Source organism: Lepus europaeus, chromosome 1 (assembly GCF_033115175.1).
Source record: "Lepus europaeus isolate LE1 chromosome 1, mLepTim1.pri, whole genome shotgun sequence".
Taxonomy (NCBI): Eukaryota; Metazoa; Chordata; class Mammalia; order Lagomorpha; family Leporidae; genus Lepus; species Lepus europaeus.
In genome coordinates, this window is record NC_084827.1 from 66,478,714 (window position 1) to 66,495,800 (window position 17,087).

Consider the following 17,087-nt stretch of genomic DNA (forward strand, 5'->3'; position numbering starts at 1 on the left):
CTGCTGCCTTCCTGGGTGCATTAGCAAGAAACTGGATGGGAAGCAGGGTATCCAGGACTTGAACCAGGCACTCTGATATGGGATGTAGGCATCCCAAGTGGCAACTTAACCTGTTGCACCTCATTGCCCACCCGAAACTTTTTAAAGTGCCTTCATGTATATGTAGACCAAAGAAGTAGATTATAAAATTAAGATGTGGGGATGGTGTTGTGGTGCAGTGGGTTAAACCATCGCTTATGATGCCAGCATCTTATATGAGCACCAACTCAAGTCTTGGCTGCTTTACTTCCTATCCAACTCCCTGATAATGTGCCTGGGAAGGCAGTGGAAGATGGTCCAAGTGCTTGGGCCCCTGCTCACTCACGTGGGAGACCCAGATGGAGTCCAGGCTCCTGGCTTCGGCCTGGTCCAGTCCTGACCCTTGTGGCCATTTGGGGAATGAACCAGTAGTTGGAAGATCTCTCTGTCTCTTCCTCTCTAGCTGTAACTCTGCCTTTCAAATAAATTAAGTTTTAAAAAATAAATTTAAGGTGTAAAAAATAACCAAAAATAGGAGAATTCTTTGAAGTAAAATGAGGGTGATTAGCCTTAATATGTGTCTCACTGCATCATCAAATTACAGCAGTTAAACAGAGTGACAGTGTCGCCTGGGCTGGTGGTTCAGTGGCGCAGAATGACAAGTCCAGAGACAGACTCATGGCTGTAACGGTCCAGGCATCTCGTGTGTAGAAAATAGAGAATTTCAAGTCTCTAGAGAAAAGGTGAAAATTCAACAAGTGGTGTTGAGATGGTGTTGAAACAACTGGGTAGATTTCTAGAGAATGGTTAAGACGGGTCCATGCCTTTTCAATTATGCCATAATAAATCCCCATTGCATTAGTGGTTAAATGTAAAAATCAAACCCAGAGGTGAAGATAGAGATGAAACAGATTTGGGCAAGAGTTGATAACTTGTTCAAATCAGGGCATAGGCACAGGGGGAGGAGTTCGTTACCCTATTCATACAGATTGTAGGTGGGAAATCCTCCCTCAAAAACTTAAAACTCATAAAAATATTTGAAGAAAACACAGAATTACAAAACAATCTAGAGTGGAGAATATCTTTCTAAGTGTGATAGCAAACTAAGAAACCTCCAAATATTGATGTGTTTTTGCCTAATTTATTAACCTATTTACTCAACAGAAATTCACTTAGCATCATCTATTTAAAAGCAAAAAACAAAACCACCATAAGAGAAATCAAGGAACAAATGAAAAATGGGGATATTTCTTGGACTTACAGAACAGGCTTAATTTCTTTAGTACGTAAATATAATCTGTAACTCCAGTAGATACCATTATCCTACAACTCCATTGAAAGCCAGAAAACCTTCACAGCTGTAGTCATAAGAAAATACATGCACGTCAACACGACCTGTACTCTGCCTCGGCCACACTGGCAGAGATTGGAAGGCTTTGGTAGCTCGCCCCTCTGGCACGGGTATGGGAAGCAGGCACAGGCATTCCAGTGACTGGCAGCATGGTAGTGAATTGGTGCTGCTTCGCTGGAGAGTGATTTGGCAACATCCGCCAAAGTTAGAAGTTGCATACTACTTGTAGAATTCTGCTTGTAGAAATTCACCTTGCGGTTATAGCCGGTACATGTGCAATGGGATGACTGCACAGGGATGTTTACTGCAGCATTATTTACAGTGGTCAGAGCCTGGAAGCAACCTGAGTGTCCATCAGGAAGGGCTGAGTGCGTGCGTATCTCCTCCGTGAAATGCGCTCCAGGCTCGATAAACCACGGGACAGCTCTTATTGATGTACAGTGATTTTCAGCTATAATTATTTTTAAAGATTTATGTATCTATTTGAAAGGCATAGTTACAGAGAGGCAGAGGCACAGAGAGAGGGAGAGACAGAGAGAGAAGTCTTCCATCCACTGGTTCACTCCCCAATTGGCTGCAATGGCTGAAGCTGGGCCAATCCAAAGCTGGAGCCAGGAGCTTCTTCCTGGGTCTCCTACACGGATGCAGGGGTCCAAGGACTTGGGACATCTTCCATTGCTTTCCCAGGCACATTAGTAGAGAGCTGGATGGGAAGTGGAGCAGCCAGGACTGGAACAAGTGCCCATATGGGATGCTGGCACTGCAGGTGGTAGCTTTACCCACTACACCACAGTGCCAGCCCCCAGCTATAGTTTTAAGAGAGCAAAGTAAGACAAGGACGGAGCATATGACCTGCTACTATTTGTGTGAAAAAATTTGCAGTCATATCCCTGCCTGTGTTACACACACACAGTCTCCGGGAGGCTGCACAGGAATGGGGTTTTCCTCGTCTAGCCATGCCTGGGAACTACAGAAAGTCTGCAAACAGTGGAATTTAAAATAGATGTGTTGGGGCCAGCGCTGTGGTGTAGCTGGTAGAGCCGTCACCTGCAGTGCTGGCATCCCATATCGGCACTGGTTTGAGTCCCAGCTGCTCCACTTCCGATCCAGCTCTCTGCTATGGCCTGGGAAAGTACAAGATGACCCCAGTCTTTGGGCCCCTGCACCCACATGGGAGACCTGAAGGAAGTTTCCAGCTCCTGGCTTCAGATCAACACAGCTCTGGCTGTTGCGGTCATTTGGGGAGTGAACCAGCTCATGGAAGACCTCTCTCTCTTTCTCTGCCTCTCCTTCTCTCGATGTGTAACTTTGACTTTCAAATAAATAAATAAATCTTTAAAAAAAAAAGGTGTGTTTCAGTGAAAAAGAAATCCATGCTTAATGTTTTCATAATAGACATTTTCCTTTTTGCAGGACTTTTTGAAATCCCCTTGTGTGCACAATTTTAAAAAGGCTTTCCACCAAAACAGACCCATCTTTCAATTTCATTTCTTCATGAACTTGTTGGAGTGCCCTCCTGTGTGCTTAGAGAATTATTATCATGATTCATTATGATTTTTAATAAAGACTTTTTTTGTTCCATCTGTGTGCCATGGTGCTCAGGTCCACATGTTCCCTGGTGAATGCGTTCTGTGGGCCCTGGAGCATGGCTGCCAGCTTCCGGCACTTCTGTCTGGCTGCCAGGAGCCCTCTCTGTTGATTGTTTGAGCCACGTTCTAGAAATAGAATATGTCGCTAAACAGCTGCGTTCTGGTTGACAGGTGATACTGTATGCCCTGGTGGTGACCGCTGTGTGCTATTACAGGGCAGAGAGCAGTTCCAAATGTTCTCCTGTACTTAGGATGTCTAATTGCATTTGTAGGTGTCACTGGAGAAAAAACTCAGCCACCCCACGCCCAATCACATAGACAACTAACCAGGTAGTATGACAGTGGACCAAGTGCTTATTAGCTTGGGTACAATTTTAGAGACGTGGACATTTGACCCTTTGAGGGAAACTTGGTTCTCTGAGAAGTCAAACAGCAGCACTTGAACCTCAGCTCCATTGCTGGGTAGCCACGGACCCTGTGCCTGTGCCTGGTCCTTTCTGAGTCCTCCTGGATTATGGTGAGGATGATGGCTCAGTGACCACTAACCAGAGAGACATACTGTGTGACCAACACTGTGTCTCATGTCATCGTCACCATGCTTTTCTAGAAATGAGGAAAGTAGGTCTACTGGGGTGCTGTTGCTTGTTGAGAACGCACAGCTGGGTCCTGAGGGAGCCTGAATTTGAGTCCCAGTCTTAACTCCCGAGCCCACTCTCACTTGGGTGTCCACTTAGTAGGTGTGCACTGTGTGTCTGCTCCTTAATGAAACTACAGTGTGACTTTGTTTATTGCCGTGACTCAAAGTAACAGCTCTACGCCTTTGCAGAGTCTTCCCAAATCTGAGAACACTTCAAAACATGCACAGAAAATGGTACTAGTTTATTAGTTTATTTTGGTGCCAAAAATAGGGAAATCCACACATAGGAGAGGGTCTCCAAAATGTTTGCAGGAAATACCTGTTATGAAAACGTTACACATGGACTTTGAAAACTTTTTGCACCCGGTTTATTTTTCATTCCATTTCCCAACAATCTTTTTATATATACTCTCGTTTGAAACCCACAGATGTGCTGACAGACATGGCTCTTCTTGCTTTTCAGACAAACGATCTCGTGCTGAGCTTGGAAGACGATGACAGACTCCTGCTGGAAGAAGGCAGCACTCTGAAAGCAGCTGGCATCGGTGAGCCAGGGGCCCTGCTGCGGGAGGGGCTGTTGCCCTCCCAGCCCGTGCCGCGAGGCCTGGCTGGCGATACCCGGACAACTCCCCGCCGTCAGTGCTGTCCGTGCGGGGCACTTTTGACTGCCCCCTCACCTTTCAGAGCAGGAGGACAGTGCTGCCGATTGTGGTCACTTGACCCAGGGCAGCAGACACCTGTTCTGCACATGTGCAGAATGCAAGTCACACACTCCAGAAGGCTGGCTCAGAGTTCTGCTGGGGTCATTTTCAGTGATTGGCAGGTGGTTAGTGCTGTGTCCGCTTCGGCTCACCAGCGTCACTTGAGCCGATGGTTTGTGAGAAATGGATATAGTAGAACCCACGTGGAGTAATGAAACGAGTGTTGTTTGTAGAACACGTGGTGTGGTTCCTGACGGTGATCCGGGTCACTCAGGGCCAACCGTGGCAGGGAATTTAAACGCAGGGCCTGGTGTGTGTAGGTGACAAATGCCTTTCAGCCCCGAACATGTGTTTTAAAGAAATGCTGTGTGACATATCTTGTGACCATTAGATGTCACTGTTATTCTACTTACAGGCAGGCACACCTAAAGCTGATCCAGCAACAGAGGTGGGCATGAGCGGAGAGGGCTGAGCAGCTGAAGCCCTGTGCCTGTGACCAGAATGGAGATTCACAGATCTCACACCCAGCAAAGTATTCATGTGCACCAGTTGAGGGACTCTTAAAAAGTGCGGGCCACATTGGAGAGCCTTAATGTTTTCTGGCAGATGTTCTGTTGAGTTCCTTAAAAAAAAATTTTTTTATTATTACTTATTTATTTGAAAGAGTAATAGTAGGAGTGGGATACACACACACACACACACACAGATGCTCCATCTACGGGTTCATTCCCCAAATGGACACAACAGCCAGATCTGGAGCAGGCCAAAGCCAGGAAGCAAGAGTTCCATCCAGGGCTCCCAAGTGGGTAGCAGGGACCCAAGTGCTTGGGCCATTTTCCACTGCTTTCCCAGGTGTGTTAGCAGGGAGCTGGATTGGAAACAGAGCAGCCAAGACTCAAACTGGCTCTCTGATATGGGATGCCGACATTGCAAGGCTGTGGCTTAAGCTGCTGCACCACAACGCCAGCCCCCATTGAGTTCTTTATTCACACATGTCAGGAATTTGCCTTCAAATGACTCATGTGACTAACATGAATTATTGGCATGGATCTTCCCATTGAAATAGGATTTCAAATAACATGAGATCTTACGACTTGTTTCCTGTGTATGAGTATACACTGATGCTAGACTTAGTGTCTTTCCATATTATGAATACCTAAGATTATTGTTATTGGAATTGGGCATGGAGCTGAACCCAGGCTCTCTGATATGGTATGTGGGCATCCCAAGCGGTATCTTTACTACTGTGCCAAATGCCTGCCCCTAGGAAAACGTTCTGAATTTTTTAAACCTTGACCTGTTGGTCTCCTTGTCATTCATTTCAGGCTGACTTAGATAACAGAAGGTCTATAGAGGGGAAAATCAAATCCCTCCTTTTGTCATCCTTGTTTGAAGGCCCCAGGACTTTGATCAGCATCAGAACACTTGAGGGCAGCACAAGCCCAGGTTGTTCCTTGGGAAGCAGATGAGAGCCACAGAACATTCTCGGCGGAGTCCAGCGCAGAAGTGGCACTTGAAGTGTGTGGTTTTTCTAGGGAATGTGCTCTCGCCCAGCGTGGGGTCTGGGTAGGTTTTTAGGAGATGTAAAGAGGGAAGGCCTTGCTCTCTCCCTTTTACCACTTGATCTTGCGGGTAGAGCTCTCTCACTCTGCTGTCACGGCCAGTTGCCATGGGAATAACGCAACACATTCATCATGCTGACTTTCCCTCCGCAGGCGTGGTGAAAGAAGGGACGGGCTGTCGGGGCGAGAGGTGGAGCTGAGGGGAAAGAGCCGATTTGAAGATTCTCCTGGAGGGTCTCCTGGAGAAATGCCCCCACTTCCAACTCTGGCCTTCTATGCGCCCTCCAGGTTCTTCTTGTATATTCCACACCCGACCTCAGGGGAACCATGGAAGTGTGTGCTTGTGCACTTAGTACTAACTACACAAAGTTAAAAAAAAAAAAAATATATATATATATATATATATATATATATATATTTGCTTTTTGGAAAGAAAAAAAGAGGATTTTACCTAGAATCATTTATAATCCAAAGATTTTTTTTTATTTTAAAAAAACCTTGTTTTTTTAATTAATTAATTAATTTGAAATTCAGAGTTACACAGAGAGAGGAGAGGCAGAGAAAAGTCTTCCATCCAATGGTTCACTCCCCAATTGGCCACAACAGCTGGAGAAGCACTGATCTGAAGCCAGGAGCCAGGGGCTTCTTCCAGGTCTCCCACGTGGGTGCTGGAGCCCAAGGACTTGGGCCATCTTCTCCGGCTTTCCCAGGCCATAGCAGAGAGCTGGATTGGAAGTGGAGCAGCCGGGTCTTGAACCAGCACCCATATGGGATGCCGGCACTGTAGGCAGCAGGTTAACCCGCTATGCCACAGCGCCAGCCCCAAAGCCTTGTTCTTAACTATTGTAGTTTTATGAACTAATTTTCTGAAGTACTAGATTTGCATGTAAGGTGGGGGTCTTTTTTTTTTTTTTTAAGTGATATTTTATCTTTTCCTTGTCCTACATCCCTCTGCTATTATCTGATGCATCTTCCATCCTCAGAAAGAAATAGTGGCAGAGGAAGTCTCTTGCAGCTGGCTGCGTTTGACGGGATCTGTTTGCAAACAAGGTACAGTGGGCAAGGCTGCGTGCCCCTGTAGCCGGGCCCTGTAATAATCCCCCAGCTCCCGTGGGGTTTGTTTTCAGTTTGTGTGTTGCTTCTGTCATCTGCCCCCAGCCAGAACCCCATCGAGCGCCTCGCGCCTTCTGCCTGTCTCATCGGCACAGCCAATAGTGTAGGGTTCTTTGGGCTCCCGCTTCCTCCCAGGGGTCTTGTGTTATTTGTGTTCCATTCCCATGCTGCTGTTGGGTAGTAAGATCTGGAGGGCACATGTGTTCTTCCTTCGCGCGTACTGCGGCTGCTCTTCACAGTACCATTATAACACAGACACAGTCTGGTACCCAGCAGTGGGGGTGGTGTGCCGGGAAACGCAGTAATTCCAGAACAGGGTGTCAGGGTGCACCCCTAAAGATGCTCCTTCCCTTTCTGCCCTCCCCCCATCATTGTGGAAGTCACAGGCACGTGCCTAGTCTATCAGAGGTCACCTTTTCTTAGGATTTGTGTTCCTCAGACCCTGCCAGCTGATCCAAAGCAGATGGGCGAAGCTTCGTGCCCTGGGAAGCTAGCTCCATGGTGGGGTGCTCTTCCTGGACTGCGGGCGGGCCTCCCGTGTTGAACTCTTGGAAGCACAGCACAGTCGTGAGCACAGCTCTGAAAGATGCATAGATTGGGATTTTGTGAAACTTGGAAGGACAGGATGTATTCCCGGAGCAGGGGAAAGGGTGCGATTTTGTGCTGTTGGTCTGTGGTTGTCACATAAATCCCTTCCGGGCCCTTGGTGTCTGTTGTTTGTCAGCAGTCTGCACCTGTCACTGCCGTGTCCCCTGATGGTGGATGACCTGTGCCACAGCCTCTGTGCTGTGTCCCTGTCCTCAGGGCCTGCGCCTTGTCCTGGCTTGATTCCCACCAGCAGGATGCTGGGAGCTGAGGAAATGCACACAAGCCCTCATGGACGGATGAGTTTATTCAGATGGGTCAGCTGAGGGATTTAAACATGTTGCCTTTATTTATTTCTTGGGATTTCACACTTAAAATTGATTTCTCATGTTTTATTTAAAGGCGTCATAATTATTTTCTGGTTAAAGGTGTGTGCGTGTCCATCCCGTTTGGTAGCATTGCACAGTTTTATATCCAAAGTTCGGATGTCCTGGCTCATGTTCATTTCATTTATCTTGAGCATCAATATTAAAATGATCCACAAATGTATTTGGAGGGTTCTTAACTTGATTCCATTTGATAGGAAGACGAAGGGATGAAGTGGCAATGCATTTATTGGATTTTAGATTGCACATTCATTTCCGATTCCCATGCCAAGGCACTCTGCACCTGACTGCACGGCCGCCTGCAGCACATTTAATTTAAAATCAGGTGCCCTAGGGGACCAGCACACTGTAGACTTCCTCGGGGTTCTTCCTGAGCCATTTTTAAAGGAACCATTTTAAATAGAATTTGGAAAGCAGGCATTTAAGGACTAATAGTGGAAAGAATGATTATGTAGAGGTCTGGAAAATCATTTGCAATTTGTTTTCACTCAAATTGGCAAATCAATAAAAGCTTGTAGAGAGGATTTTGAATGTTCTCAATATACAGCAATGATAAATACTTGAGGTGATGGATATGCCGATTACCCCATGTGATAATTGTGCATTGTATTCATGTATTGAAATATCACCTTGTGCGCCATAAATTTGGACAGTTATGTGTCAACTAAAAATAAAATCTTTAAAAATCAGCAAATCAATTTGCAACATGAAAGTCCACGAAATCCTTCTCTCAGATGTTTTCGACAGTCTTACAGGTTTTTACAAACATGAGATTCTACCTCTCTTGGCCGGCAGCACCAAAGTTTGAAATCCATTGTATGTTTCACTTTTGGATGTCCATAGCAACTTTTAATTTGCATGATTTTCAATTTGTTTAGGGTGAGAACTATTTTCACCAACCAGAAATATTCGTGTTTAACCCATTTGTCAGTCTAGTTTTCCTGCAAAAAAAAAAAAAATTGCTATCGTCTAACGATAATATCTGGGCCCTAGATGATCTCATTCTGAGCCTGTATTATGAGAGACGGCATAAATACTTGATACATAGAACGGACGGCTCTGTAAGTAAACGAGACCCAAGAGGATGTCGGCGTCAAAACAAAGCTGCCTTGTCAGTGCTTGCTTGCCATCGCCACATCCTGAGCCTGCGCCTCCCCGGCCCGGGAAGCTGCTCAGTTTCTCCAAAGGGAAGCGCGCAAATGTCAAGTGCAGTAAGCGAACAGCCTAATCGCGCCTGGCGCGGCCCCGCGCTGTGCTGCGTGGGCAGCCACGGTGTGTGATGGGCAGTGTGTAAATAGCACCTGGCCGCCGGAGCCTGGCTCCGCACCGATGAACAAGTGGGTGCCTTTTGCTCCTTGGCCATGAGAAGTTTGATTATCGAGGTCTGTCCCTGGGTGGGCTTCCCTTCTCCAAAGGAAAACCGCGGGAGGTTTTGTAGAAAGGCTACGTGGCCAAGGATCTTATCTTTGAATGTGGAATTTGCCAAAGCCCCTTCCTTCTCCTTCTCGTGTTACTGATTCCAAGCGGGATGCCTCCTGGCTGTTCTTTGAGATGCTGTTTTCGCGGAGCAGAGAGCGATACAGTAACTGCTTGCCCAGTGCAGTGTGCACAGCCCCTCCCCCCGGTGCCCCCAGGCTTGTGCTGATGAGAGTTAGCAATCCGATTTTCATCGACTGTGATTAAATTTAATCTCACCGATGTAGTGGAGTTGGGATGAGGCTCTGAGACGCCGGTTAATTGTATTTTCTTCTCTCAGCGTTTGTTTATTTTCTGTAATGAGCACGGGTGGCTTATGCCGGAGTGATACTACATTTCATATTCCCCCAAAACAGCAAAAACCACTTCTAATGAAATATCCTGCTAATCTCCTTAATTTCGCTCCTCTGTGCTGAGTTCTAATGGTGAGATGATAGTGGCAAAGGAGCAAACCTCTGGTAAGCCTGGGCCCCCTTTCCCTTATCCTACTTACTGGGCTTGAAGAGTTCCACTGGTCCGCTCCTAGAGTCTATGTTAATCGGGCACTCAGTATGCATTACAAATAATCTTGTCTGTTTTCTCGCCGAGACTCTGCAGGCCCCTTTGCTCTTTCTGTAAAAGCCAAGCAGACTGTATTAACTTCTGGTTTAATTTAAGAAACCAGTGTGGAACTTGTTGGCACAACACCTTAAAGAACTGCATGTTTAATAATTGGAAGGCTCTCCATCAGATCCGTCCCCAGCCTGAATTAATAATGGCGCTGACTTACTGTTTTAGAAGACGGAGTCCTTGACCTGCTAGGTTGAAAGAATTGTGACTGCTCTGAACCTTTGCGGGTCCCCTCGCCGGGCCGCGTCCCCTGTGGATAATTAGAGGTATTTGAAGGTGCTGAGGTGGAAGCCAATTTGTATCTTTCACTTTGCATATTGCCGAAGCCTCATGAATTAGTCATCAGCAGAGCAAAAAATTAACTTCTTCAGACACATATTTTGATGGGTCACGAGGGAGAATGTAAAGTGATCTGTAAAATATTCCACTGATCCTCTAAGTATTAAATTATTATACCTACAGGCTAATTTCTCAGGGTGAGGGGAGCAGCCACCTCCTTTAGTAACTGAATAACAGATTTCAAAAGAAAAACAAAATCAAGATTTGTTATTTTTCTGGACAATAAAGGGGCAATTTGATGATTTCCTGAAAACCAGGTTCTCTGTTCACTCTTGAATTTAATTTGGGGGTGGTGGCGCGTCCTCTTGCCTTTTAAATGAGTTGAGTCTGAGGTTTTTTTTTTTTTTTTTCTGTGAAAACATTCTTTATCAGCAAGCAGACACTTCAGCCTTTTGGATCACATCCGTCTTGCAAAATGACTGACCTCACACGTGGTTGTCTAGCTGCTCATTGTGACACACTGTTTGGAGCTGATTATAAATTTTAAGATGTACAGTTACTGTAACTTTTGAAAATAATCCCGGAAAATGACTCTCAGTGAAGCAAAACCCGACGTAGCGCACATGGTAGCACCGCTCCTCCCTTCTGGGTGCTTAGTTCTGTCTCCTAATGCAGACGGCTATATACAAAAATGGCAGCCGTTGTTGTGTGTGCGTCTTACAGGTGTTCCACTTAACTGACAAATAATTTACAAGAAGAAAATTTCAAATAATGTTACAAGATTTGGTTAATTTTGTTGTTGTTTTGCTAAGCAAAAGCCAGGGAAATGCTCTTTTATTGAAAATGTTTCTTTCAAGAAATCACTTCCATCTGAAGACCACTTTGCTGTGTGAGAAGGGAGTTTGTCCCTGGGAAATCCTTCTGACCCAGACTGTTCTACTAGGGGGCTTCAGACCATTCCAGGACAAGTCACATTCTTTTAATTCCATTTTCCATGAACTTTCAAGTTTGAAAATTTTTTTTAAGATTCTATTTATTTGAGAGGCAGAATTACACACAGAGAGAGAGAGAGAAGAAAGGGAGAAACAGAGAGAGAGAGAGGTCTTCCATCCACTGATTCACTCCCCAAATGGCCACAATGGCTGGAGCTGGGCCGATCCAAAGCCAGGAGCCAGGAGCTTCTTCCGTGTCTCCCACGTGGGTGCAGGGGCCCAAGTGCTTGGGCCATCTTCCACTGCTTTCCCAGGCCATAGCAGAGAGCTGGATGGGAAGAGGAGCAGCCAGGACATGAACCAGTGCCCAGATGGGATGCTGGTGCTGCAGATGGAGGCTTAGCCTACTGCGCCACAGCGCTTGAGTTTGAGATTCTTAAGACTGCCCCCTTACTTCCTGCTGATCTGATAAAAGAAAGAATTCATGTTTTCCACTGTAGGCATCTGGAACTCTTCTCAAACATGGAGCCAGCGTGTTTGCGGATCTCCAGACTTGTTTAAAATTTAATTTTACATAAAAACCCTTTTCCCATTTTCGCTTTTTCTTTTTCAGCCAGTGAGACTGAAGTCGCATTCTTCTGTGGAGAAGATTATGAGAAGTACAAAGCTAATCCCGTTTCAGCCTGGTGAAGACATCTCCGGGCCTCCTTTTTTGCAAACGTGTATTAAGCTCCTTATTTCACCAGTGAGTTTTGGAAATTGACAAATCTTAAAACATTAATCTTAGGCTCTGCCATTTGAGCTAAAATCTGATGATTTCTCTCTGCAGATCTCATCTTTCCTCCCCCCTCCACCTTTATTTCCTCTTGTAAAACAACAACATATTATGAGAAAAAACCAATCTGATTTCCTCAAAGTGGAAGAAATTGTTATTCAAAAGCCATCATGGAATATTGATTTTGAAAATGCAGTTTTCTATAATTAGGAATTGTCTTGATGACTTGCCTGTTGGGCTCTTTAAAAAGAATGTAAGCCTAAGGTCAGACTGTTCATTCTGTATTTTTCCTATAGCTTCTGATTGGGACAGTTATGACTTTCTTTACATCTTGGACAGCTGTGGGGCCATCTTTTAGCTCAGGGAACATGCAGTACGCACCACTGGACGTGACACTTAGGGAGGTTTTCTGATAGAAGAGGGTTTCTTTTTCTGGCATCTCAGCCTATACAAATAGGCTTGCCGGTGCCCCCCCCCCCAACTCTCTCCTCTCCTTTCCCCCGTCCCTCTCTCCCTCTCTCCCACTACCCCCCAAGCTGTGTTCCCGACTTCAGGAGCAAACTAATAAAACCAGACTCATTGTTTTGGAGGCAAGGTAGCAGGATGTTTGTACATAGAGAAGAAAGTTGTTCGTGGAAAGCAGGTGTACATCTGGGCTGAGAGGGTCTTTACATAGCGGGGCTGATGCTGACACCAGCGTCCATCAGAACTGGAGGTGTTGGGTGGCTCCAAAACTGCTCCCCCCATCCCTGCCAGCTGCCAGGAGGGCAAAGCAGCTTCGTCGTGGTGGAGTCTGACTTAAGAGATCCATTTTTTTTTTTTAAATCAAGCTGGAAAGTCTGATCACCCTGAGCAAAAGATGTTTTGCTTTGTTGCAACATTTAATAGAGTCGCCTCAAAGTCAGGAATTCTATTGATTTTATTCGTTGTTTCAGTCATTAAGCTAAGTGCTGAATACACAGATGACCTAGTGAACGCAGAAGAGAAAGAGATGCAGTTTGTGGAAAAATAGACTGAGAAGATAGATTTACTTCGGGGCAAAAAGTTCACGGATAATTTTTTTCATGCTATACATTTTTGACGAGTTTTTTTTTTTAACTCCTTATATGCATGGGCTTTAATGTTTTTTGCACCACGATAAACTAAAGTTTTTTAAACATTGTTGATTCTGTGTTTATTTTTTTTACAAGATTTATTTATTTATTTGAAAGGCAAAGTTACAGAGAGGCAGAGAGAGAGAGAGAGAGAAAGAGAGGTCTTCCATCTGCTGGTTCACTCCCCAAATGACCGCAATGGCCGGAACCTGTGTTTTAATTCCATTTCTCATGGAATTTTTGAAGTCCCTTCATTTCTGGATTCCTCCTTAACCTAGAACTCTGAGGGACACCTTATTGTTTGCTGACATGGAATGGGCTTTGAGACATTTTGGTAGATGGAATTATCAAGGGAATCAAAATGTGTTGGCATCTGTTTAAAAAGCACAAATGATTTCATATACATCTCTCTCAGTAATTCCGGACGCGAGGGTCATGTCTGTGTCATGTTGCTGTAGTGTGAATGTTTATGCACACCGCAAATTCCCGTGCCCAAATCCTCACCCTCGGGGTGCTGGTGGGAGGCAGGCAGGACACGGCAGCAGAGCCCCCATGGGTGGGATCAGTACCCTGATTAAACAAATCCCAGAGAGACCCCACGCAAGGTCCCTCTGGGAGGGAGGATGGCGGCTGCGAGGACCCAGCTCGGCAGTCATCTCGGAGTCTGCCGGTGCCTTGGTCTCATACTGTCAGCTCAGTGGTGACGAGAAGCAGGTGCCTGTTGTTAGTAAGCCACTCGGTCTGTGGATCCTGCGGCAGCAGCTAGAATGGAGTAAGACCTTATGTGTGTGAATGTATATAGCAGCCACATGCACATCCATGACACAGAGGGGCAGACTCCAGAGCGGTGACACAGATGACCTGTGGGAGGTGAAGTGGGAAGAACCCGGGTCTGTAGTGTGTGAACTTTACAAGGAGACTGTGTTTGTGCTAAGAATTCCAAGAAACGAAATTAATACAAGCAAAGCAATTTAAAAAAAAAAAACAACAACAACAACAAAAAAAACAGGAAAAACTCCATTGGGCAATTGCCCCAAACATTTTGGCTTGTTTCCATCAGGGTTAATTTTTCTTTCCTTTCCTTTTTCCTTCCTTTCTCTCCTTTCCTCCCTCTCCCTCTCCCCCCCCCCCTCTCTCTCATTCCCTCCCTCCCTCCCTCCCTCCCTCCTTTCCTTCCTTCCTCCCTCCCTCCCTCCCTCCTTTTATTGAAAAGGCAGAGTGACAGAAAAAGAGAGGTCTTCCATCCACTGGTTCACTCCCCAAATGCCTGCAATAGCCAGGGCTGAGCCAGGCCAGAGCCAGGAGCTCCATCTGGGTCTCCCACATGGGTAGAGGGGTCCAGGTACCCGGGCCATCTTCCGCTGCCTTCCCAGACACATCAGCAGAGAGCTGGGTCAGAAGGTGTGCAGCTGGGACTTGAGCTGGAGCTCCGGAAAGGAACATTGGTGCAGTCAGGCAGCGGCTGTGCCCTCTGTACCTTAACGCCGGCCCCAGGGTTAGTTTTTCCGTGTATACTGTTTAGTGTTTCTTTTTATGTGTTTTACCCCCATAAAATATTGTGAAAAACAAGCAACTCTGAGATTAAAAGAAGTAAAACTCCTGCGAAAGGTCATGCCTTCACATCGCTTGGGGTGCACACTTTCAAATGTTTTTCTGCACATACATCATTACTTAAGCACATAGGTGTGCATTTTAAAGCAGTATCAGTCTCTGAAATATGGACGAGAGGCCTCACTTATTTGCAGTTACCACTGTGTGTCAGGCCCTCTACAAGGGTGCTTCAAAACGTTCATGGGGGCTGGCACTGTGGCTCAGCAGGTTAGGCCTCTGTGCCAGCATCGCATATGGGTACCAGTTTGAGTCCCAGCTGCTCCACTTCCAAACCAGCTCTCTGCTAATGGCCTGGGAAAGCAGCAGAAGAAGGCCCAAGGGCTTGGGCCCCTGCACCCATGTGGGAAATCCGAAGAAGCTCTTGGCTCCTGGCTTTGGCCTGGTCCAGCCCTGGCCATTGTGGCCATTTGGGGAGTGAACCAGTGAATGGAAGACTCACTCACTCTCTCTCTCTGCCTCTCTGTAACTCACTGCCTTTCAAATAAATCAATCTTTTAAAAAAATTTCGAAACCCAAGTACAGTTTTTTCACAGAATGTATTTCCCATGAACTCTGCAGACCTCTCTGTGTTCTGTGTATGATGTCACTTAATCCTCACAGTGGGCCTGGGCGGGAGCTCTGGGGATCCCAGGCCTCCCCGTCTGTGACAGCGTGCCCTCAGAGACCAGAAGCCGCTCGCCCAGGGCCTGCAATGTGGTGGTCAAGAGCAGCTTTCCTCGGACTTCAAAGCCCATTTCTGTGGCCCTTGGAAAGCAAGGTGCACCTGGCACGTGGGGAAACGTAGCAGACAGGTGGTCAGCCGCAGGCCAGGAGGCAGTGCCCCATCCACACGCGTCAGCTGCTCACGGGGGTCATGCAGACATGCAGGAGAGGTGATGTTGTTCCTGCGTTTCTGCGACCCTGGAGAAGTGGCCTGGCCTGGGCCCCTCCAAGAGACACTTTGATTGCTAGGGACGGGAGCAGGAGGGAAAAGCAGGGCTTCCCATTTCTGCTAATGCCACACGTGTGTGTGTGTATGTGTGTGTGTGCGCTCATGCACACGTATATGTGTGTGCAGATGTAGGGGGTGTCTGACATGGTTGGAGCACTTCTCCGGTGAGCATGGAAGTCCACATGTGGCAGTGCAGGAGGAACCACATGTCCTCTTTTTTCTCATCGGGCTGTGCCCGTGTGTACACGTGTGCATATGTGTGTGCTGCAAGTGTATTGGAGAAGGGCTTTGAGTCTTGGTTACAGGCAGTTTCAATTCATTTTACTCTCAGAAAGTCTCATGAGCCATCAGATTAGCAACAGTAATTGAACGAAGTGGCATCTTTGCTTCATGGGTTCAAGGTTAGTACTCTGAACTCCAGCATCAGGTCTCGGCAGGCCTGGAGAGCCCCCGTATGTCACAGTACCCCACGGCTACTCCCCTGCACATTGGGGAGCAGTGGGGGGCGACACAGGCCCAGCACGTCATTTCTCTCTGTCACAAGAGGCTGTTCAGTGATTCAGCCCTGAGCCCCGTTCCCCCAGCCCCAGAAAGCATTCTGGGTTCGGTTATGAGCATCAGGGTTTGGATGATGGGCTCTGGAGACTCACGTCTTGGTCATCAGTCAGAAAGGCTCGTGGGCTGTGTAATGAGTTGATGTGTGTCATGCACAGTGCGGGTTTGCCGACAGCCGCTGCCCTTCTCTCGCCCACGCTGTTGGCCTCGCTGGGCGACTTTCCCACATCGCATCACTCCCATGAGGCGAGATCCCAGGCAGGAGAAATCCAGCTCAGGCCCCAGGGGTGCCACGTGACTCTTGGGGACTAAGGAAAGGCTGGACTCTTCAGGGAATGCTCACCTCGCTCCCACAAAGTGCAGTGCACAGGGAGGGTGCCGCCACCCCATAGTCTCGTGATCAGCCCAGCCTGGTCGACCGAAGCAGTGACCAGAGTCCCCTGGAGGCTCTGACCCCCAACAGACAGGACCGAGTCAGGTGGCGGGGCTGAGAAGGGTGGGGAGACAGACACCTGACCTCTCCTGTGCCTTCAGTGTCCGATTCTGTTTAGCACCCAGCGCCAACCTTACAAACCTTACAGATTCTTGACGCTCATCTCACAGCTGAGGGGATCCACGTAGGCTGGATGGTGAACTTAGCGCCAGCCATTTTTGTAAACTGATGGAGACTGGGCCCTGGCATAATTGGTCAGCAGACCCCAGTACATGTATGTTCCAAATGGAGTTGAAGAAATGCGATCAAAGGCCGTGTTGGGGTGCTTGGTGCAATGGTTAGGGCACTTCTTGGGATGTGCCTAGATCAGAGTCTTGACTGAGTTCTGGATACCTGCTTCTCACCCAGCTCCCTCACCTGCCCGGAATGCAGCAGAAAATGGCTCAAATG

General features: G+C 47.0%; 1 protein-coding gene across 3 annotated transcripts in view; it reads left to right on the forward strand.

Moving 5' to 3' along the window:
* The window catches only part of C1H2orf76 (chromosome 1 C2orf76 homolog), an 84,968-nt gene that overhangs the window by 56,995 nt on the left and 10,886 nt on the right, over positions 1-17,087 (forward strand). The window contains exons 6-8 of one of the 3 annotated variants that reach the window (XR_009865201.1): positions 4,059-4,140; positions 11,852-11,983; positions 12,949-13,177. Coding sequence is in view for 1 of the 3 variants with exons in the window: in XM_062184745.1 (XP_062040729.1) it covers positions 4,059-4,140; positions 11,852-11,928 (159 nt within the window). In the remaining 2 variants the exon portion in view is untranslated. Of the gene's footprint in view, positions 1-4,058; positions 4,141-11,851; positions 12,017-12,948; positions 13,178-17,087 lie in introns of those variants that run through there. The other 2 variants (XR_009865217.1, XM_062184745.1) reach the window with 2 other exon arrangements.